The 26,945-nt window shown below is 45.2% G+C and overlaps 1 protein-coding gene across 1 annotated transcript in view; it reads right to left on the bottom strand.

Annotated features, from left to right (window-relative positions):
* LOC147701761 (uncharacterized) overlaps positions 1-26,945 on the bottom strand; it is a 469,217-nt gene that overhangs the window by 112,103 nt on the left and 330,169 nt on the right. Inside the window, exon 4 of the mRNA XM_086929364.1 lies at positions 14,790-15,083. Coding sequence (XP_086785490.1) covers positions 14,790-15,083 — 294 coding nt within the window. The remainder of the gene's footprint in view (positions 1-14,789; positions 15,084-26,945) is intronic.

The raw sequence follows: 26,945 nt of genomic DNA, 5'->3' as shown, positions 1-26,945 counted from the left end.
AGGTGGTTCGGGCTCGCTCGCTGCGCTTCCTCGCGTTACCGTGTCCCTGAATTTTTTTTCACAAAAAGGTGTGTCACCAACATGAAAAGTTTGGAAAGCTGTGCGGTAGAGCATGCCAGCCATCAATGCCAGCTCGACTCCTCTGTCCTGTCCTGTCCTGTCCTTGGCCAAACAGGAAATTGCCTCTTTGGGGTGCGAGTGGACTCTGCCAAATGGAGGTGGGGGTAATGGGTTGTGCAGAAAGTTGCCTGGGCACAGGGGACGGTAGCAATAACAGAAATATTACAATTAAAAAAGTTTGATCGCAAAGGTATGCCCTGTCGATTTGCCTGTAGAAAAGAGACTAAATGTTCCCCCTCTTCAAACAATGGCACGGATGGTGCCTCACTCCATGCACAGGGAAAGGGTGGTGTGAGAGAAACATTGCATTTGTGCTCGGTGGGTGGGGAGAGGGCTCAACATGAATCAGGAGGGTGAGAGCGGCCCACTTTGAAGCTCCGAGGTGGGCTCCTGTGGTGCCCACCTCGGCATTTGCATTGAAATAGGTCTTGCCTTCAAACGATTTTGAGCTATTGGCATTGTAAATGACAATGCCTTCTATTTATGTTTTGGGTTTTTAAAACATAAATACAAGGCATTGTTATTTACAATACTAATAGCTTTAAAAACGCAATAAACCTCACCATCGATTCTATACCAAGAGAAAGGGCGCTTTAGATATATAAGGTGAAAGAGCAAACACCCCGAGTGGCACAGATGAAAGCACCTCAGGATGCACCTGCTCTACATCTATGTGTTTTAACCTGCTGGTGACACGTTCAAATCCTATTGAGAAAGCTCAGTGGATTAACTTGTCACCACAAAGATATCTGTAGCCACTTAATGCGTCACAGAATTAGCTCCACGTCCTTGCAAGGTGATAACATAAGTACCATTGAATTGGTTTAATATTAAACTTGCTATTTACAGGACCGAACTTACCGTTCTTTCACAGTAAGCAAATTTTTATTTTTATTTTAGAACACATGAACTAAATTGTGTTTTGCTGGAGAGATAACCCTTTTGGTGCGGGTTCACACACAAGGATCATGACGATTTTCAACCCCACCCTCTTTATAAGAGTGCATGGCACCCAAGAGACAAAGCCCCCCAAGAGTAAGGCTAAAATCTAAGCCGGGATAGATTCACATCCATATCGTTCTGGGATTTGCAATGCTGCGTGAGCTCGTGCTCCCTCGCAGGATTCTTAACTGTAGTGTGGGTTCAAACCACGAATTCTGCGCGGGAGTCAGGCACATCACGTGATCCTGAGCAAATCACCTGGTGCATGAAACGTGTTGCTGCCCATAACATAAGTGTAGATGTAAAAGGCCCATTCACCCCTTGCCTTGAGTTGTCTTTGTTGCTTAATAACAGAGGTGTATTATTAACCCCTTCACAGTGCACATTTTATCGACCTTGGAATGATAAAAGGCTGAGTGGATCCGCCTGCATTCGTACTCGAGAGTAGTCCTCACCTTGTCCATCCCCGAGGACTCATCGGTACACATCCCAGAGCATCTTAAACAACCCTGTGTGTGCCGAGAGAAGGGGGAGGTACACGTGTTCAATCAAACCATTTCCCATTGGATTCACAGAACTAAACGACTCGCACGTCTTCAGAATCTCAAAACTGATCTCTTGACAAGCCTCGCTCAGTAAGTAACGCAACACTGAGTGGCAGGTGCCCACGACTCCCTTATCTTGGAGTTGCACGGCCCAGAGGCAGAGCTCCATACCAATATTTAAGCAGAATTTACCCACATCCTTCCATCCCAGACCACCTCAGAGGTGTCACAACTCTAGATATATCTGTCCCGCATGCGTTGTGTCTCTTAAAGCGCCTCGAAGCTGGGCACACCTCAGTAGGACATGGAAGCTCTGTAGCGATACCACACACCACCTCAGCTACTGTATGAACTCCCTGTGCCTGGCTAAAAACGCCACTGTGTGACTACGTGCTGCCCCGTTCAGTCCAGCGCTGAATCATTCTCCAGGTGCGGGCAGTCGAATCCACAATTCGTATGCCCCAATTCCAACAGTAGATTCACAAACTGCATGTAGACACCTCTTGCAGTCAGCACAGTGCCAGAGCCTCAGTTTTGTATAGAGGGAAGGGCGCAAAACACGTGGGACAGCGGGCGGTGCAGCACCCCACTACCGGTGCCTCTGCAATGATATCAGCGGTCTATAAGGTACTCCCCCTCTTGTCGGTATACTCCATGCACAGCCCACACAGTCCCACCGCATCTCAGCCTCCAGGCTCCCGCATCAGACTGCGTGTTTCTCTGTGCCCCCTCATATGTGCAGCTTCCGATAGTTGTCTTCGAGTCCCTGCAGTTGGCCCCTCAGTCCCTGCGCCTTGATGCCAGCAGCGCAGCCCAGTCCGCACTCCTCCACCTCACACAGTCCGCACACCTCAAGGGTCTCAACAGAGCCGAGCGGGAAGGGCGCAGATCACACTACACGGCGCTCATGCAAGTCTGTTCACCACTCTATTTATGCACTCCTACCATACTGCCCATGTCTCTGTAGGTGTCCCTCTCGCATGCCACAGCTCACAGGTTCGGAATCCACAACTCCGCAAAACCGCCGCATCTTGTTGGTATCGCTTTTACCAACCTCCGGGCACCATCTTGCAGCTCCTCTGCGGTCGAATGCAGTCGGACCCCAGCCAAAGTTCCAGGGACCGCAGCGCAGCGTATGGCGAACAGGAGGGTAGGGGAGAAATTTCTTCAGCGGTTCCGCGAGGCCCCACACTCTGCCGCGCTCTGGAGCCCTCGTCGTCTCCCCCCTCCAGGCGCTCCACGCAGCAGCAACAACCAGACTCCTTTCTTTAAACAAGCGCTTCTGCCGCTGGCGCGACTGTCAGTGTGCTAACTGCCTGCTGGTGGTGGAGCGGCAGCGGGTCATGGCGGCGCTGGTGGCGATCCGGGTACAGCAGGAGGGGGGCGGGATACAAAGACACGGACAGCAGGAGGGGGGTGGGATACAACGGGAACCAAGACACGGACAGCGGGAGGGGGGTGGGATACAACGGGAACAAAGACACGGACAGCGGGAGGGGCGGGAAAAAAGACGGCGGGAACGAGGAAAGCGAGAGCAGCCTACCACAACCTTACCAACAGCAAAATGGCGGCCTCAAGCTTCCGAAATTTTTCCGGATTCGGGGCGTGTTTTGCTGTCCTGAGTGACAGACGACGTCACAAGCTAAAGAACAGCAAAACTTACGCCCCGAATCCGAAAAAGACGGGGCTAAATCGGAGTGACGCATCTCTCCTCCAATGACTGGCCTCCGTTTAGGAAGCCAGACAATGGAGGAGAGACGAGGCAGGGAGGCAGGTTCCAAAGCGCTACTAAGGGACATTAATTCTCCGACCCCAGACTGCGCAAGCGCAGCCTTTAGGTCCTCGACCTAAAAAGGACTGATAGCCTGAACGTCCAAAAATACACAGACCCAGTCAATCAAAATGCAGTGCAACGAAAATTTCTTAGTGAAAAGTGAGGTTAAAAAAGACTTATTGGAAGATGACTCCGCACTCGAGTGTATTCAATGCTGTATATAGTTGGAGCAAGGTTTGGAATGTGGTTGGTGCTAAATGTGAATCCCCTTCTGAGCCACAGGGTTAGCTATAGATACTGATGCGCGTTTCTTGAACCTCAAGGTTCACAATCACATAAGCACTCCTGTATATATCTTTCAAACAAATTGTTAGAACAGAGTTTTGAATAATGTTTCTAAATCAAAGTTTGAAGAAGGTGTCGATACTCCTTAGTTTGTTAACTTCATTTAATTTTCATGAAATTATATGTCTTTTCTCATAACATTTCAATTCTTCAAGATTATCACAGAAATGAATCAACTTTTCATGATGCCCGATGCATTTCGAGCTACACAGCTCTTCCTCAGGGGACTTTTTATCTGGCTTGGTCCTGAGATTTTCACAGCTTCTAAATTTTGGAGAAATTTTACAGAGATCTGCTGCGGGGTCCAGGGATGGCGAGCTGGGAGCTCCCGCCTATTCTATATACTACCTGATGTGAGTAATAGGTTTTGAACTGTTTTCTTTATAGGGCGGTGCCTCCTATTTTACCTGAGTCCGAGCCAGGTGAGGTGAGGCTGATACCTCACACAGGATAGGTGAGTGCACCAACATACTTTGTGTGGATGTGACTACAAAGTAAGGAGTAGCGTATGGATCTTGGCCTTTGAGAGACTTATATATTGATCCAGCCTTTTGTTTCCTCTCTTTAGGGATGAAACTTATTCATCCTGTTTAGAGGTACTGTCAATGGTCACAAGTAATGAAACTGTGATTATCCTTATGATTCTTTTCACTATCTGCACTTTGTTTTATTCTTTCAAATTGCACTGACTGCAGTAGCTATATTCAGAAGGTCCTGAAGAAAGCCGGGCTCTTTGGGCCATTTTGGCTGAAACTAGTAGACCATATAACTTTGGCGTATTTTTTACTAGCCGACACTGTATTTTTTAATAAGTTTAGCAGCAATCATTAATAAAATTGTTGGGATTGCTGTCAAGTCTTTTTTAACCTCACTTTTCACTAAGAAATTTTTGTTGCACTGCATTTTGGTTGACTGGGTCTGTGTATTTTTGGACGTTCAGGCTATCAGTCCTTTTCTCATTGTTTCTTCTGGTGCTCAAGTACTTTATCATTGCTCCCAGTTCACAAGTGGAGAAGTGTGGCTCAGGGGTTAGAGGCGGCAGTCCCGGAAGCTGAGATCGGCCCTGGACCAGCGTTCAATTCCCCGCCTCGGCAGGTCTTGGGCTCATAAAAATTCCACGGACTCGATAATTCTCGCTCCGGTGCCTTCTCGACTCACGGGCTCTGGGCAATAGCTTGCTTAATCTCCACAACGGCCCCTCGCGGCGGGATGCCTGGCTTTCACCTTGTGGATACCCTGCCGGGGTTATCTCACAGGGGAATACCAGGACGGGTTCCCTAAGCAAGCGCTTAGATACCGACCTCGGTCAGTGATTTGCGCTATATAAATACATTTACATTTACAAGCTTCATGCTCAATATCAGAGGGGCTGAGGTGACAGGGGCACTTTGGAGTTCCAAGTGATGACACTGGCCACAAAGGGCAGTTGATGGAAACCCTTTTCTTTCCTTCCATCCTCATGGCTTTTTTTACCTTACAGTTTTTCAAGATTTAGAACTGTATATTACACTGGCTTTAGAAACCATTGTGATTTCATTTGGTTCCACTCCTTTTCTTTGTAGTAGTTGCTGTTCCTTTTCAGACCACCAGATTGTTTTGTTGTTAAAAAAACCTTAGTGGACCATCCTATTCCAGTGGGAAATTTCCCACAACATGTGCCCCAGTCCAATCTGCTGGTGTCTGGCTATATGATTAGATCTAGAGCTGAGCCAAAAATGGCCTTCCCATTCCAAGCATCGATTTGGGCGAGCCGCCAGCCAATTTCTTCCTTCACGTCCTCGGAAGATATGTCAGGCCTTTCCTCAAATGCACAGACTTGAGGCGCTGAGGAGCCCGATGATGTAAAGAACCAGGACAGATCGCTTGGATGGATGAGGACAGAAGCTCTACCACTTGGGCAATCTGCCTCAAAGAGACATGACGCCTTGCCAAGGTCTTGCATAGCTCGTGCCAGATTTTGGTTAGCTTGCGAGCCGGAAGGATCAAAGAAGCTCTAGTTGAGTCGATTACAAAACCAAGAAAAGTTTCTGACTAGGAGGGAACTAAGAGATATTTCTTCTTGCTGACAAAACCGAGCTCCTGCAACAAGGAGGAGGAAGCAAAAGACACACAATTGATGGACGGAATGTAGAACCAATCAAAACATTCACACCCAGTCAAGAGATCTGGGTTAAATCCATCATCCTTTTGCTCACCATGCCACCCCAATTTGGACCTGGCCATATGGAAATCAGGCTTCACCCTGTGCCTCATGGGACAAGTCCAGCCCGAACTGCCCAGCCAGGTCCACTCTGTTCCGGAAACAAGCATCTTGATACCATTTTCGGGGTAACACTCCACATCAGCGAGGCTAGCTGGAATCCAGTGGCACAGTGAGCCCAGGACCCATGTCTGGGAATACCCGGCACACTTAGGGCAAGAAAGCAAAAGACACACAATTTATGGACAGAATGCAGAACAAATCATAACATTTACCTCCAATCAAGAGATCTGGATTAAATCAATCATTATTTTGCTCACTATGCCACCCCAATTTAGACCTGGCCATATGCAAATCAGTCTTGACTCTGTGCCTCATGGGAACAGTCCATCCTGAACTGCCAAACCAATTCACCCTGCACTGGAAAAGGTTCTTACAGTTGTCGCTCACACTATGCCAGAAGGAGCATAACGTTGAGACAGACAATGATGCGCATGCCTTGGGCACAAAGATACTCCAGAACTAGTTTTAGATCCTTTGTGAAGCATCATGGTGCGGAGGAAAGATTGAAAAGAAGAGCACTGAATTCATAAGTGACTTGGCACCAGGGGTACTTAAGCAACCTTCTGTGATGGGGAAAAATCTGAATCGCTAGATAATCGTCCTTTAAATCTAATCTCACCATCTAATCCGAAGGTCATATTAGATCACGAAGCAGATGAAAACCCTCCATCTTGAAATGGTGATGTACATGCCACTCATTGAATCGCGAATGTTGATGACCAGCATTTGACAGTCATTTGCCTTGTCGGCAAGGAAAGAATTACTTATAAAGCCTCAATGGTGGAGTGATGAGATGGAGATAGCACCCTTGCGAAAATGGGATGCAATCTCCTTGTCTATCAGGGAAGACTTGTGCTCTGGCAACAGAATTGGCCTGGGAGGTTCTGTTTGCCTGGGGGAGCCATTGAATTCTATACAGAACCCTAGAATGGTTTTTAGCACCCATGCGTCTGAGGTGATAGTTCGCCAAACACTCACGAAGCCAGCCAGCCGCCACTGTACTCTTAGTGAGGAAGAAGGAATGACACCCACCGGAATTGGCAGCTGTGCTGAATCCTTTGCCTCAGCCGAGGAAATGCTGTTTGGTTGGGTAGAACATGGCATATCCGGAGCTGTTCTGGTAGGCACAGCACCTGGAGCCTTGACCTCTCTGGTACTGGGCAAATACCTGGCCGGACGAGCAGTACTTACCTCGCCCAGTCCTGTTGAAAACATGAGGATGAAAAACCCACTTGATGGATGACTGGGCCTTGTCCAGGGCTGTGAATGTGTTTAGAAACATTCCAAGTAAATTTATGAACAACTCTCCCAAAAGGCCTCCCTGGGCAACAGCGCCAGCTTCTTAGACAGCCAGTTCACCCAAATTGGGGTCCACCTTCATAAGGAACAAGCGTCTACGCTCAGCTGATAACACACAACTGGTGTTGCCTAGAAAGATAATGGCGCATTGTGCACATTCAGAAAGCACATCCATCTGGGGAAATGATGGAACCTGAAGACCTGGCATCCTCAGCCATATCGAATTTTTTTATTAGCGGACTGAGGGCATCCGTGAACTTGTCCTGGTTAAAATGTCAGGACCTGTCAATACCCTTCTTGGGTTCCTTCATGAACTTGGGCAAGAAGGTAGCACTGGTGGGGTCCAGCTTATGATTCGGGTACACCTTGCCCTTCAGCAATGGGCGAGGGCATTCTGCCCAAAGGCGGACACAGGTTGCCTTTTCAAGGGGTTTCCTTATTCGTGCCGCCACGTAAGAGGCAACCATCCCAGCAGACGTCCATTCCGCCAACTGAGGGTGAATAATATCATCCTGATTAAGGAGATCCAACACTGGGGCAGGGGCATGCATGCCTGATGGGTTGAAAAGAATCCATGGGCGTGACAGGCCCTGATCCTCGTCCTTATCCCCATGATGGTCATCAGGATTTGAAGATTGGGGAGGTGGGGGGTCTGGAGGGGGCCAGGAGGCCCATTAGCTGTGCTGTGGGCCAAGTCTTGGTTAAAGAAGGCGTCATGATCCACCCCTTACTGACAGAGGCGCTTTGCTGGAATATTCCCAGGGGGCGAGGGTGGGCTAAAGGAGGGCTATGCAGCCCAGCAGCCCCATCTGAGTGCTTGCTTGCATGATCTGTTGAGAGCGGCGTTGCTCCATAGGAGCCATAGGCTCAGCAACAGCCCTGTAAATTGAGGCATCTACCGCCTCGTAAAAATCATCATCGAACAGGGGAGATTGTAGGGAGTTTTCTTTCAGGGCCAATTCCTGAAACTCCTCCATAAATGGTATACTCTAAACCTGAAAAGCCAAGTCAAATAGGTCCCAGAGCACTAATAGTTAGCAGGTGGGCACAGCCGTAGCAGGGATGGGGAACAGCCAAACAACAGCAGCAGAGCCTTGATTCCGTTCCCCGGTGGTTTCATAATACTGAGGCTGCAAAGCCTGAGAGGAGGTGTCCCTGAAATGGCCTTGAATTACTGGCCAGGGTCAGACACTCGTCGAACCAACCCAGTTAATACAGACACCCCTGTGAGGTGTTACACGTTTGCACATGAGGGAATACAGACACTGGCAAGACGGCGTACAAGCAAAAAACACAAGCAATTGCTCACACGGGCTACAGACCGTGGTTGAGCAAGGAGTATCTCTCCAGGCTGATGGCGACCAATAGTGGCGCCCGATCTCAAGCCTGATCTAAGGGATTCGAGACTCGCATGCTGACAACCAGGTTGCGACTCTGGTGCCGCATTGCGGGCGGAGGACCTCACTGCAGAGCCACACTGACACACAGGGCTGAGAAGGGAGCACAAACCAGTTCTGCGGCCCAGGTAAACCGAAACGTATTAGGCAACTCTGAGCCTTACATAAAAGAACACAGTGTCATGCAATATAAATATAGCACAGAACATTGGGAAAATGGAAAGGACGTTTAACTCGGCTGCAAGCAGCAAAGAAAGACGATATGGGGACATAAGTGAATGACTATGTAGCAGTTGGTGGAGCCTTGATTGGATGTTGCTGGGACTCGTTTTACCATTGGTTATTACCCTTTGTGAACGTGTTTCTTCCATATTCCCAAGACATCCTTGGAATAGTAGTTTCTTTTTTTCTATATTATTTGTTAAAATGGCTGCTATTGAATAAAGTGAAGAATACTAAGCATAATCCTCGCCTTCGGTCCTGACATAGAAGTAAGGAAGGGATCACCTTGTACAGCCCTATAAATAACATTTTGTGTGAATATTTTGATGTCAATTTTAATTAAGGAGCTGAACCAGTAACAATTGCAGTTTGGTAAATCTTTTCCTTCCTCTGGGAAGAGTGTTATGATTGTGTAGAGATGATCCTTATGGACCTAGAACACTCAGCCTCGCAAAAGGCTTCCTAAATCATGGAGGACAGATGTTTTTTACAGGTGTTGAATAAGTCACAGTTAAATCCATCTTCCCCCAGGAATGTACTGGTGGGTATTCCTAATATTGCTTCTTTGAGTAACGCTTATAGGAGTTAAGGGTGTTTAGAATCCCACAAACCTGTCTGATCATTTCTTGATCTGGAAGGTCCACAGTTAAACCACAAAATCACCATGCACTAACAGTATCTAATTGTAATCAGTATATATTTTTCAACTTATCTTCCGCAAACTATATACATATTATCCTCACAATAAGGAATACCTGAGCAATTATAAAAAAATTCCCAATATTTTAGTCTTAGACCACCTCATTTCCTTGTGACACTATGATTATTGTCCATAATATTGTTGAGCCATATCATTTCCACTTGAATGTAAACCAGAATACTTCCAAATCTGTGTCATGTTTGACAGCATCTGGTCATTCTCTCTACCCTAACCTCATTGCAACTGTGTGTTATACCTATTTCCGTTTTAGGAGTCTATGGAGCAGGCGGAGTAGAATGGGTTTGGAACTTATGTTTTCAACACAAATCTGGACATGTTTCCATTAGAAATTTTCGAAGGCATAACAGGCACATGCCTTTGTAACTTTGGAATCCATCAGCACGAAACTACACATGGCCAATCTGCTGTTGCAGCCATTATAGATATTTGGCAGAGAGATGCAAAAGCCTTTATTGCTTAGGAGCAACATGAGCAGAAGGTATGTGGCAATTTACCTCACACAATACACTGTTTGCTTTCACAAAATAAAGCAGGAAAGCTCACTTTAATTCTGGCACCTGCAATTAAGGCTGCCTAGGAAAATTCTGTTAAGTGAGGTATTCACTTAGTACCATCCAATGCACAGACATGCACTGTGTTAACATGCACTATTTGTAACTTTCCTGGGTGAATTTTTCAAGGGATAAGGCGCTCAATAGACATGTATGTTAGCATGCATTAACGCCTACACTGGATGCTAACCATAACAAACATATAGAAAAGTGTGCTTCCACTCTATAGACTCGGTCAACATTATACTTCTCATCCGTCAATGGCATCAAATAGTCAAAAAAATGTCCAACTACCAACACCAAAAAAAGATGGGAATAGGTTGGAACAGTATTAATGTGGCTGTAGTCTTTCATTTTCAATAAAGCCATTTAAATATCGCTTCCATCATTTATCGTAGCTCCAATAATGAAATTGTATGTTAGAATATTGAGTTTTTAATATTGAGCTGCCAAAATGTTCCAGCACGATTATGAATGATCAAAATATCGACAAGGTAAAAGTATCTTTGTAAGTTGAAAATATGTGCATCATCACAGTTAATGTATGTAGGGCTCATTTTTTGTAAACTCTGAGAAAGTTGATTAGTAATTGGGGTCAATGGTAGTCCACCACAAATAATAATGTCAATTTCCTTGTTAGGTCCAGTAAAGGTTTCAGTAATTTAATATGAGCTCAACCCCCAGTAGCTATGGCACAAGTAGACAGGCTTAACATTAGAAAATTTGCAAATCATTTAAAGTACCATGTTAGAGATTGGGTCTCTAGTTGGTAGAGATATGCACCCTGAACAAGTAGAGACAACCTCTATAGTCAGGGTAAGGTAGATACAAACTAAAATGTTACTTGTTCTCTCCCTCTGGTAGCTTGGCGCAGAGCAGTCAGGCTTATCAAATGAGGAGATTTGTAAAGTATTTGTGAAACACATACACACAGCAACACAATTAAAACACCACAAAAAGACTCCACACAGGGTTAGAAAAATTGAGAATAATTTTATAAATAAATCAAGAGCAAACCATAAAAAATCCAATAAGTAAAAGTTGAGTTATGAATTTTTAAAGAATAAAAAGTGTCTAGTGCTAAGAAACAATAAGTGTCTACGGGGGTTGTCTGGTCGCACTGGACCGGGGCAAGGTCAAGAGCTCAGACTGACTGTGAGGAGCACAGGGCAAGGACAAAAGCCACGTAGGCCCGATGAACAGAGTATTCTGATCCTGGCTGCAACAGTGTGATCCAGGGAGTAGATGAACTATAAGTCAATATCGGGACCGCAGTTGACATGATGTGTTTATTCTCTTCACGCAGTGGCGGCAATGCGTCGGGTCCTTTGAGCGAAGCACTGGTTCAGAGTTGAGCAGTTCGGAAACCAATGCGCCGGGTTGATCCACGATGGACGGGAAATGCATCGATCTTCTCCAAGCACTGGCGGAGAGGCGTTGGTTCTGAAGTGGCGGTTCAGGACCTAATGCAGCAGTTCCAAGTGCGATGCAGTGGGTTCTACTCCCACAACAGGGTTGATGCGCTGGTTCTGCTACACACAGTCTGAAGTGACGGTCGTTTTCTTAGTTGCAAGTATGTCGGACCACTTCCAGTGAACTAGGTACAGCAGTAGTGTTAGAGACTTTTATAGCCCTGAGTCTCAAGCAGCAGCAGGCAAGCCAACAAGCCCTTGGAGATCACTTTGGTTGCAGGCAAAATCCAGCTCTCCTCAGTGGGATCAGAGAGCAACAGGCAGCAGGGCAGCACAGCAGAAAAGCAAACCTTCAAGGTCAGAAGTCCAGCAGAGTGTCAGTCCTTGATGCAGCAAAGCAGTTTTTCTGAAAGAGTCCAGTTGTAGGAACAGAAGTGTCTGATTTGGAGACCTAGTACTAATACCCTAGTATGCCCTTGAAGTGGGTGTGACTTCAAAGAAGGGTCTTTAAGGTGCACAAAGGTTCTTTCTTCCTGGCTCCAGACTATCAGGAGGGGGTAATCAGTCTTTAGTATAGGGGTAGGGAACTGCCTATACAGGTGTAAGTGTCATCCCCTCCCTCTCTTCTTGACCAAGAAGAGCCATCAGAATGCAGAGGAGTGCTCAGACACACCTTACCTTCCTTTGCTTGTGGTAGTCTAGAGGGAATGCCCAAAGTGTAGCTATCATACACCCCACACATGTGTTGGTGACAGGCTGCAGACACATAGTGCTGTAAGAGCAGAAAAATTTCAGCTTTCTGAAACTGGTATTTCTAGAATAGTAAAAAGGATTTATCATTACCATTCCTAAGATATGAAACATGACACAGCGACTCCTTTCCAATTTGGATTTATATCTTGAATGTATATTAAGGAATACCCAATGTTAACTTATGAGAGAAGTACGCATAACTGTAGTAAAAAACAAATGTAGGTGTTTTTCCCTACCAGGACAGTATCTGTTCTACCTTTTACGTACATAGCACTCTGCTCTATGGGCCACCTAGGGCCATCATTAGAGGTGGCATGTGCGCAATAAAAGGAGAGGTTGGAGAAACATCACAGACTCCCTATCCTGAGCTGAGCATCAATGCAGCCCACTCAGTCAATCCCCGCGCTGCTCTCGTAGTACGAGAGCAGTGCGGGCATTGGACAGCGAGTCTGTGATGCGACCAGGAAGAAGAACACCGAGGCGCGCACAGGTGGAGGCCAGGATCTCCAGGTATATCTTCATTTATAAAAATTGTTATTAAATTTCCCTACCCCCTTCTACTGTGCCCCCTCCACCCTTCTCTCCACATTTTGCTTGTGGCGACCACCATTGAGAAATGGGAACCACAATGGCAGGTGCAGTAAGAAACACTGGACTCTTGGAAATAAAATCTCCAACACTTGGGACCCTTTTTGATGTTGCGTAAACTGACTTTTTGTCTTAGTTCCACACGGTTTGTTTTTACACCCACGGGTGACATGAGCAAACCTAGTTCAATGCACCAGCACTGAACGTGAAAAATAGATTATTGTAGCCCTGCAAATCCTCACCCAGTACATACATGAGATTGTGTCAAAGCTTTTGGGTTATTAACAGGGGGCAGTGGTAATCCAAATGTTTATTTATTAATGATTTACACACTAAATATCACTAGGAATGGAATATGTAACATATTTATTGTAAAATAGTTGTTTTATTATGCCAAGATCTTGTGCACATAATATTGGTAATATCACAGAAGATAATAAAAAGCAACTGAAAGCTATAATAACAGTGAAAACAGGGAAAACTCATAACATCACAATGTAAAGCCCTTGCACCATTACTGTTCAATCTCTAAGCGCTATGCTAGTTCTAGCAGATGAATAAAAAATAAGCCTGAATTTTGGAGGTGGTGCGCATGCCTGGACAACAGGGTTTGCTGACTGGCATAGCTTGTCAGATATTTTGAGCAGAAGCTCAAGAGCTAGGAGATTGCGTCCATGCAAGAATGCAATCCAGCTCGGGAAGGCAGAATAAAATGCTTCACCTAGCCTCAGGGATTATTGTTGGCGGCTTCTTCTGTTGTGATGGAATCTGGTGCTGTGCTCATCTGAATCTGTGGCCTGCCTCTGTGACAGGGATGACGTTTTTCTCTCCTATGTTGTCAAGTGGTAGTCCTTACATATTTTTACTTACCTAAGATGGAACTTGTAACATCACCTTTGCAGTATTTTGACATAATATTATACATTAGTGGATGTACTAATAAGGTAAAAATATGTAAATGTAGATTATATTATTTGGGCGATTGTTGTTATTTCACCTACAAAATGGCATCGATCACAGACTGATGTTTCTTTGGGGGTTTTGTTGATGTCTATATTTGAATGGCATGTCAACTTTTACAGTTCTTGGAAAGATAGGCACAGACGACATCTGCTTCAAAGGCAGACATGTTGATGATTCTGCGTTAATTCTGCGGAAAATGTTGACTCCCATAAACTAAAATTGAGAAGATAGAGACTTACATTACCTAAAGTGGATTCAGGGCTTACTTAAAAATTGAGTCAGAGCATAGGACTTTACGTCATAATGACATGCAGTATCTGGGTCAAAGGTAAACAAGCTGGACAAGCTAACTAAAATTGAGATTATGGCTCAAATGGAACCTGTCCTGTAGTATTTAAGAACCTAAAACAAAAAGAAAGAAGTCCAAAAGCAAGTCATTAAAGAAGATTAATTAATAGAATTAAGGAGGGAAACAGGCATAAGACTTGTGACGTTCCTTGGAACAATCTCTAAACTAAATAGTCACTAAATTATCACAGAATGTGTTTTTGATTGAGTATGCTTATCAGACCTATCCATTATACATTTACAGAATAAAAGCACATGCCAGAAGCGTGCATTTAATGAAAAAGCAATTAATCACTTGTTACATGTTCAATAGCGCATCTTCAAATTGAAATAAAAAAGGGGTCTCTGCGCGGAAAGAAAAGATCCTTACAACAACAGAGCATAAAAAGTTATTGAGCCAAAGAACAATAATGCCACCCTCTTACCCCGCCAATAGGTGTTGAGAATACTATTAGCAACACCATCTATTTATCACCAACACCATTCATTGATCGTTTGTTGCAGGGACATTAAAACGTTCCCTATTCAAAGTAAGAAATAACTTACCAACATCTATCATCACAGGGTCGCTTAGCTGTGACTTGAATTGCAGTCCAACTTCATACGAACATGTGTACATTCCTCCATTAGAGATAAGCAGTCCATTCATCTCATGGGATATGATGTTCTCGCTGGCTGGTGCAATCTTTACAGCAATTGGGTTGGAAGAGTGAACGAACTTAAAGTGTACATTTTTGGCCATGCCAAACACTGGAACGTGGCAGGATAATAATACACTCTCTCCTTCCTTAAACAAACTATATGGGCTGTTTAGGGAGATGGTTGGTTTTTGTACACCATCTGCAAGAAAGAGAACTGTGTTTCACAGTGTGGAAATACATTTGACAAACGTTTTTCAAAAAACACTGGCCTACTGGCATAATGCAATAAGATATACGTTTACTGGCTATTCAATGATTATGCTGGTCACTCCTGAGCAGATAGTGTGTACTGACACAAATAATTATTTTTGAAAAGGTGCAAGCATACAGTATACTTCCCAGGCTGCCCAATCCCACCTCAGTCCTTTGCTGCTCCAAGAACGTGAGCAACCCCAACAGATAGAGGAGAGCCTAGTGGTCATCAGCCAGATGGCTCACAATAAAGTCCAGTAATCCAAGGATTTCTAGTAGATTATTATATCACATTCAAGGCCATCCTGCAGCCCTGGTTGCTCGAGATGTACCGCCAGGTGCATCAACAGGGCATATTGCCCAATTCCTTATGTGAGGCCCTAATAGTGGTGCTACCCAAGGCTGGTAGATACACCCTAGAAGAAAGTTCTAACCATCCTTTATCAATGTTGAACATTGATTATATTATTTGAGTAAAGTGCTAGCTAATCGATTACTTTCATTACTTCAGTCATTAGTGCAAACCGACCAATGTGGGATACTAACCCACAGGGCCACTAGAGGTAATACCCCTGATTTTGAAAATGCCTTTGACACCTTGAGGTGGCATACCTGCTGCTTGTCTTGGAGGACCTGGGAGTTGGGCCCCAAATTTGGGATGGATTTGACTGCTCTAGGCAGCACCTGTGGGCTAGGGTGTTGACGGGACATCGAATCTCTTGTCAGTTTGTTCTTGGAAGGGGAAGACAGCAATGATGTTCACTATGGCCCATCATTAGGTCTTGCCTACACAGCGCGCATGCGCTGTATAGGAGACCTTTAGCCATCGCTCTGCTCTTTTTTGAAGCACATACTCATGCTTGTGGCAGCATCCACCTTACGGGAGCGCGCAGAGGCACGGCACAAGCACAAGTATGTGCTTCAAAAAAGATAAGACTGCACGCTGTTGCGAAGAAGACACTGCCAAGTCGTGAGTACAGAAAGTTTATTTGAAGAATAAGTACAGGAGCACAAGTTACATCTAACTTGTGCTCCTCGTCGCCAAAATGTTGCGAAGAAGACACTGCAGAGTCGTGAGTACAGAAGGTTTATTTGAAGAATAAGTACAGGAGCACAAGTTACATCTAACCTGCCTCAGCAACCGCCAGGATCAGAATAGAGAACATAGAATTAATACACACTAACACTCTAGGAAAACCATGCAATGATGTCAAATAGAATATTAGGCACAACATACGCGCACGCACACACGCACGCACCACTCCGGGCAATCGATTTTACTTTCATTGCCGCACGGCCGCGCGGCCAATGCTTCTTTTACTTTATAACAACACACCACACGTCCATTAATACGCTGCAGTAAATAAATGGTAAATATATATTTAGCACCAATAACACTTGAACAGGATGTGGCAGGCCTTCAATCACCTGCTCGAGTTAGCTACCATCTAACTCTCTCAGAAGGACAGCTCCAGATCCTGGAAGGAGAGAGCATGTGTGCATCACCCAAGCCCGGCTCTAAATATCAGCTGTCAGGCGAGGTACCCTACTATGGAGGCACTGACCCCTCAAAATGGAGCGTCACAATGCAGACCAGGCTGAGTCACAGGTTTGTGAGAACACCCCATTCTGGCTCTTTTCACCTTCTTGGCACACACTGACCTTGGTGGGTTCCCTCGACTTCTCATGGGGATAGCCTGGAAACTTCTCCGTGACCCTGAGACTCCACTGCCCGCCTGCTGATCACTGTACTCAAAAGTCAATCCGCTTTCTGTATACACAGACCTGTGCTAAGCTCTGCACGCCATGCATGGCAGGGGCTTGGTGCAGGGCAGAGGTAGCAGTCAGGTGGGACCAGCCCTACATGGCTGCCTCTAGATTGCTTTTGTTGGTTCATGTAACGTGATTTGTGGTGCACTTGTGAGAAACATATTCCTAATAAACGTTTGAATACTCCTTCAAACCAGTGCAATTAAGCCTTTTATTTTTTTTCAAAATTCATTATTATTTTTTTCGCCAAAAATACAGAAACAATGAAAAACTTTCAACACAAAAAAGTAAAAAAACTAAACTCAAAACCATAATCACAGTTTCAAACATGAATTTATTGTGTGAAAATTGGAAAAATGCAAAATAAAGCAGTGGTTGAGCAACGAGGGAGGATGTGTTGGCTGCTATTAACTACTGATCTCAACCTGATTCAAACTCTTTATGCACTGAACTTTATGCTGGATTAGCTTCTGCTACAGTAAAAATGTTGTGTGTAAAGAGCACTGTTGTTCCACTGAGCTGGGCCTGTGCTATATCTAATGTTATCTAATGTTAACAGTAGTATACACTAGTAATATCTATTTTTATAACACTAAGAACAGACGTGTGGGTTGAGGCACTATACGGAAACATCATTTAACTTTTATTGTCGTTGTTATGACGTATTCCGCTCCCTTTACCCTCATTCCACTCTCTGTGTGTTCTCGAACAATAAACGCTGTCAGCCTGTCAACCTAACGCTTACAGGTTGTAAACAAATATTGGCTCAGGTGTAACCCCTTTGTTTATGTTTACACACAACAACAATTTTGCGTTCATTGTTACCATGAAAGTACCACGGGCCTCATTTATGAGGCTGTGCGTCACTTTTACGCCGCTGGTGCGTCACTTTTTGTGACGCACCAGTGGCGTAAAAAATGCACCTTGTTGCGCCATATTTACAAAGTGACGCATCTAGGTAGATGCGTCACTTTGTGAACCCCTGCGCCACATTATACCTGCGCCAGGTATAATGTATGCAAGGGGGGCGTATTGACGCAAGGAAGGGTCGTAGAAGTGATGCAGTGGAATCTATGAGATTTCACTGCGTCACCTTTAGGACGCTGTTGCGCCAAAATCTTGCGCCTGCCTCACAGCAGGCGTAAGACTGACGCAGGCCCTTTCACATGGGGCTTGCCCCATGTGAAAGGACGCATTGCTGGAGTTGCGTCACTTTTGTGACACACTCCAACAATGCGTCACTTTTGCGCTTACAGATACGTCAGAAATACTGACGTATCTGTAACTCCTTGCGACATGATGCGTCATACATTAAATATGACGCATCAGAAATGTCGCAAGGAGTGCGCACTGAGAAGTGACGCATCGCTGCTTTCACGCAGCGATGCGTCATTTCTCATAAATGAGGCCCCACGTTTTATTTCATGTTGTCTGCTGCGCAAATATTAACGTCGAAATAGGCTCATACTGAGAAGAAGGAATAGCGCAGCACAACTCCACGGGCATTCTCTCCAAATAACTTGTTAATTGACTGAGTGACATGCGCGCCTACACCTGGTACGTCCGCATTAGAAAGTTCTTAGCTGCTGCAGGAATTTGAGCCTCTAAAACAGCTTAGCACTAAATGCGTTTCTGAAGTGTGAGACATTGGGGACTGGGCTGCAAAGGCAAAGAGAACAGGAAGATGGTTTTTAAGTTGAGCATGTTGGCATTCGTTGCAAATGCTAATGTTTGTTTTTTGGTTAAAGAAATATCCAAGCAATAGCGTAACTAATAAGAAAAGTTTCACTAAGCAAGGAAAGGGTGCAGTATCACAGGCTGTTACTCAGTGTCTCTGTGGACTTGTAAAGGGCCCTTTATTGGCCACATAAGGTATTGCACCCTTAATGCAATTATATAAAGAGAAATATTGCAGCTCAAAAGATGTTTCCATGTATGTTAATTGGAAGTGAGATTATGTTAGCTTGCGTTTAACAAATGCAGCATTGTTGTTTATTTTAAATGATGATTTTTTTTAATGCAAGCTAGCAAAAATCTCACTTAAAAAAACCCAAATAGAAACATATGCTCAGCTGCAATTTTTCTCTTTATAATTGCATTAATGGTGCAGTATCTGATGTGGATAATAGAGGTCCCTTTACAACTACACAGGGACACCTAGTAACAGCCTGTGGTACTTCCTCCTTTCCTTGCTTTGTAGAATATGTTTTAGTATGTATGCTACGGTTGAATTTTTTTAAATAAAAAAAATAACAAACATTATCATTTGCAATGCCAATAGCTCAAAGATTATTAATGTGAGACCTATTGCGTTGCAAATGCTTGTTTTTGCAATGGCTATGGAACCCCTGGCCACCTTGCTGTGGGCCAGAGGAGCAGAATTGGGACATAAAGTGGGACCTCGATAGAACACAGTCTTGTTATATGCCGATGACACCCTGGTCTATCTGCGGGAGCCTGCTCCGTACCTCCTGACTCTTTTTACTTTGCTGTACCTGTTTGTAGATGACAGGAACTTATGTTAACTGGGTAAAATCATGTATTTCTCCCCTGTGGATGGGGAACCACAAGGAGGTGAAGACTGGCATTTGATCAGCTCCCCTATAGACCCGAGACGTTAAGGTACCTGGGGGTCAACATGTATCACACTGACGATGATCTTGTAGATGGCAATCATGGCAGAACCTTGGCAGCTCCACAGAAGCCAATAGGTTTCTGGACCTGCTTGCCCCTCTCCGCTATAAGCCGGGCCGATATAGCAAAATTGCTAATATGACCACAGCTTATTTAAATCTTTGCAACAGTCCTTGTGAGCCCCACTAGGAGCTACTTTAAGGATCTGTTGAATCTCCTTTCTGACTTGATATCAGGGGGTGTGCAAACAAGTCTCTATTTGTATGTTACAACGCTTAATTCTGGAGGGTGGTCTGGTGTTTCTTGACCTGGAATGCTGTTATGCGGCTGCACAATTGCAGTAGCCCATGAGGTGGTTAGCTGGTGATGCAGTAGGTGAGGGCAAATTGGTCAGCGAAGAACTGAACTGCCTGGAGATATAGGAATGGCTGTTGTTACCTGGGGGTCTTCTATGGGGTACGGACAGACAAGCGCATATAGAGAAGCAGTGCTGGCAGAGATGCATTCACTCACACAGTGGCGCACCTCCGTATGCTTCTTAATTAACCCTGGGCGTAGTTTGCTTAGTAGCCCGACGCATAGCTACGCGAAGTGCACTTCGCACTACGTGAGCTATGCGTAGCTACACGAACTGCATAGTGCAGTAGGGAAAATGCTGTTCACACTGATTGTACACTGCCAGATTCTTGTCCGCACTGTGCAATCATTGCAAACGGCATCTTGCACAGTGCAAGCGGTCGTTTTCTGCCGCTCGAGTAGCAGCTTTCTCAACGCGGACTGGTAGTTTCTCATCGCGAGCAGTCCCATGCATACGCGACCACTCGCAACGAGAAACCTGATCTCCCCGTGTTGAGAATCTCGCCGGGAGGCATACTTTCCATGCTCGCGATCGGCAACTTGATGTTGCTGATCGCGAACAAGGAAAAAGTCTTGCCGGGATGTGGATTTTGTTCGCTCGCTGTTGCCAACTTGACGTTGAGGACCGCAAGCAAGCAAAAAATGCCTGCTATTCGTTTTTGCACAGTGCTATGTGCAATTTGCGTACCACGTAGTAGCGCAAACTACGCATCCTCCGCGAGCATAGCGTAGTCCTACGCCCAGGGTTACCCTTAATTGCGAATATTGAGCATTGGTACCTTACAATTAGGCAGGTGTGACCTGCCACTGGACCTCTACACCAATGGGGCCTTACTCGCCTTTCATGAGCTACAGGACAGCACTGAGCTGGGAGCTTGCCAATTCCTGACGTAAAATGCCTTGATGTTTGAGGTCCGGAACATATGGTCTGTGGATTGGGACGCCCCTGTTGTTCACACTGGATTGCAGTGTATACTGACACATGGATTGGGTCACAGAGCTGTAACAGTGCTCTATGCAGCACTACAGGCAGCTGATGAGGATATGGCAGTTGAGCAAGTCCCAATGGGATGCCTGTCTGGGGACTGAGCTGACTACAAGGCAATGGGGGAGGGCACTTTCACAGGTGAAGCGGGTGTTCTGTAATGCTCACCTGAAGTTGACTCTGTTTATTTATTTATTTACATTTATTTACATTAAACTTACCTTACCCCGCAACGTCTTCAAAAAATGTCTCTGGGAGTGAACCCAGTGTGCCCTAGATGTGGTCATTATTATGCAACTTTATTTACATGATGTGGGAAGCCCGCCATTGGTGACGACATGGGGACAGGTTATGAAATCATAGACGTGCAAATTCCGGTCGATCCCCTGATTTGCCTGTTGGGTCTCATGAAGCGCACAAAGCACACAATATTACTTCAAAATTAGCAGATTTGGCTCTGGACCTCTTCAAGCACCTGATAGAGATGTCATGGAAAGCTCTGCGGCCCCCTTTGATGGACTGTTGGCTCTGAGTGGTGCTGAAGTGGGAGTAGGCTGAAGCTGATGTTATGGCAAGGGAGGATCGTGTGCAAGGCGGGGTTAGGGGGGCCACCCTTTGGGATACACATTACTTATGTATTTAAGCAGAGAAAAAAGGCGTAGGCCGCCTTCTGAGCATTGCTGGTTCCAGGGGGTTTTCCTGTTTCCTGCTCTCCACAACCTGCTCTCTAACTTTATATATAATATTAACAGAGGATTGAGGTGAGGACAAGTGCTGCTCCCTTCGAGGACCTGAACTATGGAAAATGCCTCACCCCAGTCTTCCACTCCTTTTTGCCTTTCATAGTACTGCAGCTAAGCAGATGGGAAAGTGTTGTCTCACGTATGGGCAAGTCCACAAATCTCTCGCCGAACCCCTCCCCCGCTTTACTAGTAACAGCAAATTTATTAGCTACCCTGATATGACATGATTTCCCCCTTAGAGCCTGGCTTTGTTGGTAATTGTTTTGGACTACACACTTTATTGGTCACTACTGTTACATAATCACGATGTGAGGGCACCATAGCTTGGAGAGTAAGGGGCTATGTATTCATTTCTCAATTTCATTTTCCTCCCACTACACTAGAGGCGGAGTCGACACCTGTATCCTCTTGGGAATGTCATTTACAGATTCTCCTCTGCCGCAGTTTCATATTTTCACAGGAGGGACATCTTGATGCATGGGCTGTTGTGTTTGACATCTTTAGGATCATTTAAGGCTGCATTGATTACGGTTCCTTTGCCTTGATGATAAAGAAGCCAATAATGAAATATTTAACACGCAAAAAGGTGCAAGCATGCAGAATGAAACAGAACAAAGAGAATAAAAATATGAATATTTTAAATCCTTAGATATTCTTTAATATGAGCCCAAACTACTATTTCATATAACTCAGAATTTATAATACATTCAAGAGTATCTGATTTTACCTTTTACTTAAGAGGAGGCACATTGTATCATTCACACTGCCTTAAGAATTGGAAAATGCGTCTTTGAGTGCAGGGCACATCCTGAGAATATCGCTGCACTTTGGTGGGAGTTTAAAGCAATCCTGACGTTCTGCCACAGCGGGTTCTAATGTTCTTTGACCCCAAGCCTACCAGCTCGAACGGACACTCACCCTGGTGGGACTTCCAGTCCCAGGGTGCAACGCGACGTCCTCCCGTCTTTTGCATCATGTCACCGCTGCCACACGTGAGGGGGAGGCGGTACCAGCACGCTACAAAGCGCAGTCTCACCCCCCCCCGCCCCCACGGCGCGGAACACGCGCGGGCTGCGCCCAGGTGAAGCCCGGGCCAAGGGCGGACCCATCTGCGCACGTCAGAGACCAGTGGAGACCGGGCTGGGCCAGCCCCTTTAGCTGCTCCTCCTGTATCTACTTGGAGCGAACGATTAAGCATTGGATCGCATATGTTTTAGTTTTATTTTCTACTTAGTATTACATGGACTTTACCTTCCTATCATTGGTTCCTTGTTACTGGACTTGAATCAATTTGTTTATACCAATTGCGTGTCCCATGTGCCTATGTTGCAGATAGAGCCTTCTACCATAGGTATCCTTATTTGGCAGTCCTGTGTATTCTATGGAGACGCAGAGAGGGGCAATTTGTACATGCATTCTTCCTCTTACACTAATGTCTCTCATGCCTGGTACATTACATCTATACTCTGTGTTTGAGATTTGAGCATTCACACACATTGTCTTTTATCCCACTTACCCCCAACCAGTCTTATTCCCAATCCAAGTCTATGACAACCACCAGTGCCCAAATTAAATTACCTAGAGTTATAGCAGAATTGGGAGACGAGTCTGCATAGAAAAGAAACAGGCCACTCCCATGCCCAAATCCAACACCAAACCGACCTCTATCAATAGGATGTTGGAAAAGGCTTCAGGAGCAGTGGCCACTAAAATCGAGCGGACAGAGGGATGACTATCTCTGACCCCCAGTCTGCAAATCCCTATGACAGATTCTAACACCACACAAACCTCAGGAGTCTTGACAAATGACTCACTTAGGGCACAAACCCCAATAGATAAAGCCACCAACCCTGTTCAAACCAGGGCAATTTCATCCATTCAATCTGGTAAAAAAGGGAGACCCATCCCAAAAGCCAAAACGGTGGCAAGAAGGAAGAAACCCACCGGAGAAAAAATAGTCAATGGGAACTCTGTGATAGGTGATTTAGCAAATAGTACTGAAATAACAAGTGATCAGCCAGTGAGGGTTACTAAGCTAGTGGTGGACCTGCAGATCCAAATGAGGAATATAGTCAAGGATGAACTCAAACCACTTGTATAAAGGGTCGATAAATTGGCCTCACTCTTTAATGACTGGATAAGCACTAGGAAGGTAGTTCACAGAAACGTCGGTCTTGTACTCAGAACACGAGATCACGCTACTGCAAACACCGTAAGGGCCACTCCGGACCCCAAATGCAATGATTGCCCTCACATCCAAGTACTAAACACAGAGAGTCAGCAACCAGTAGTTCATACTAGAGACAGTAATGAGAGGCCACCCACTGCCACAACCAACCCACCTAACAGACCCCCTCTACTCCAACAATCCAACAATCCGGTAGACAATGGCAGTCAATTAAACAATGGGCAGGGGCAGATTCCTCCACACGCACAGAAGCCACCAAAGATAACCTTTCCCCCCAGTTATAAACCTTCCATCTGCCTCAACCCCATATGTTTTAATCCTCACAGGCATTCCCAAACTCAGAAAGGACCAACATGAATCACATCAGAAACTTAAAAACAAATGTATACATTGGCTCGCTAATCATAGACACTTCTGGTACGACCATGTACAAAAGATTTTAACCACACATAGAGTGAGATAGATAGGTTGGAGGCCTAAGGACTTGCATGGAGATTGCATAGTGATTAATTTTAGAAACCCCTTGTTGGCCCAAGAAATTTTAAGCAGAGAGGATGGGAGACAAAAGGGTACTACCCAAGTTCTTCCACTTGGTTATCTCTACCACTCGAACTGGGCCAACCAAGATGCAAGGCATTATGGGTGGGGTAGGAGACACGATAACAATAACTATGACACAGCTCGCCTGGATCATTACTGGCCAGGCAACCTATTTTTAATATCTCTACAGCAAACAGATATAGTAGTCTAGAAGGAGTAGATTGACTTGAGGATCAGGCCCCCAACAATAAAGTCCAACTGGGGTCCCCTTTGAAGGAAATCAAGGCCTGGGTTAACAATCTAGAACCTTGCACGTCGCTTGGGGTAGGAGAACCCAGTGGGAGCATGAGCGGCTCCCCTGGAACCACCCAACATGGCCTTGACATGGCCCTGACCCGCAATAAAAATCTTTTATCAAACAGTGGGACATGTACAAACACCAATCCTGGACCCAGAGAGGTTCTACCACAATTAACCCCCTTATTGGCTAATAAACCCAACTTCCCCGATCACCCAAAGATATGAGTCCCATCGTGGAACATAGCTGGCCTGGATAGTAAGATAGACGACCCCGAATTGGGCCATTTCATTGACCAACACGAGATCTGCATGTTCCACTAGACAAGGGGATGTTTCGAAATTGGGTATTGCCACTTTTAATATTCCTATAATAGTGGGAAAAGGGAGACCATCGGGAGGGCTAAGCATATGGGTGGGAGCCCACCTAGGCTGTACAGCTAAACAGATTGACTCATATATATATTTACAACAAGGGGTGGTGAGGGACAGAGTCTCTGAATTAAACAGAGAGCTCTCACCCCGTCAAGAGATCAGGGCTAGATCCAACACCGTTTTTTAGCTCACTGCACCATCCCAGTTTCAGAACCTGGCTGTATGCAAATTAGTCTGTTCCTGTCCCAGTGCATGATGGGAACAGGGCAAACCAAACTACAAAAGCCAATTCTTACACTGGGAAGGAAACAAGCTCCCGGGGACCGGTTTCTGGCATTACAGCCGTCTTCGGCCCGGTTTGCTTGAATCCTGATGGTGCAATGAGCAAGGGTCTCACATCTGAGAATACCCTTCCACGCTTAGGGTGGACAAAAATATTTACAACAAGGGGTGGTGAGGGACAGAGTCTCTGAATTAAACAGAGAGCTCTCACCCCGTCAAGAGATCAGGGCTAGATCCAACACCGTTTTTTAGCTCACTGCACCATCCCAGTTTCAGAACCTGGCTGTATGCAAATTAGTCTGTTCCTGTCCCAGTGCATGATGGGAACAGGGCAAACCAAACTACAAAAGCCAATTCTTACACTGGGAAGGAAACAAGCTCCCGGGGACCGGTTTCTGGCATTACAGCCGTCTTCGGCCCGGTTTGCTTGAATCCTGATGGTGCAATGAGCAAGGGTCTCACATCTGAGAATACCCTTCCACGCTTAGGGTGGACAAAAATATTTACAACAAGGGGTGGTGAGGGACAGAGTCTCTGAATTAAACAGAGAGCTCTCACCCCGTTAAGAGATCAGGGCTAGATCCAACACCGTTTTTTAGCTCACTGCACCATCCCAGACACAGATTGACTCAGCATCAAATGATATTCTGTGTGTCCTTTTGCATTTCTCCCCAAAGACCTCCATAGCCCTCCTAAATGTGTATACTAGACCAGTTAGTCAAGGCAAGGAGTCACAAACACTTGATGATCTAATGACTTTTCTAGCTACTATTGCAAATAATCACATGGTGATTATAGGAGGGGACTTTAATTGTTAGTTTGAGCCCCTCAATAGCATGCTTCAGGACAGAAAATATATATGTCATGTTTGTCTTGGAAATTGATTACAATCACAAAGCCTTTTTTGCGAGTTTACATAATGCACAGAAAAAGGGAAGAAACAAAAAATAAAGAAATCAAGAAAAGATCATTAGAAGCGACGTTTCTTCCCTTTTTCTGTGCATTATGTAAACTCGCAAAAAAGGCTTTGTGATTGTAATCAATTTCCAAGACAAACATGACATATATATTTTCTTGTCCTGATGATGATGTAAGTATTTTGTAAATTGCATCGAAAAGTCGTCGACTTAAATGCACCATATGTTGATTTGATTTCTTAATTTCTTAACAACAATGGGTTGCTGTAACTGTAAACCAGTCTGTATTACCAAGGAATGAGTACAGACCGCTTTTGAGCGTTTCTACATAATTGTTTGTGTCACTTGTTTTGTCCGTGTTTCCTGTGGGTCACAGGCTGTGCCCACTTTTGTACAACTGTTTTTTATACGGAGTAACTTAAAAAATTGGATAATTAAAAAACCTGTCCGGCTGGGCAGAGGTCATATATACTATTTAGTATATGTCTATTATTTACTTTGATCCTCATTGTCTAGGGTCCCCTGTTCTATAAAATAGCCTACTGCCCAAGGACCCTAGCGCGATTCCTTTTGGGTTTCCCTTGTCGAGTCATAACATAGTTAAGCGCAATCGCATGATTGCAAGGGATTGGTATCCCTCCCCCCTTTCCTTCAAAAGTGGGTCCCAACCTTCACTTCCCTCACTAACCCCAGTCCCTGCTATTGTCTCCCTGACTAGGCA

This window comes from Lissotriton vulgaris, chromosome 7 (genome assembly GCF_964263255.1).
Source record: "Lissotriton vulgaris chromosome 7, aLisVul1.2, whole genome shotgun sequence".
In the NCBI taxonomy this organism is placed as follows: domain Eukaryota; kingdom Metazoa; phylum Chordata; class Amphibia; order Caudata; family Salamandridae; genus Lissotriton; species Lissotriton vulgaris.
The sequence above is the reverse complement of the archived record's forward strand: the minus strand, read 5'-3'. Positions and strand labels throughout refer to the sequence as shown.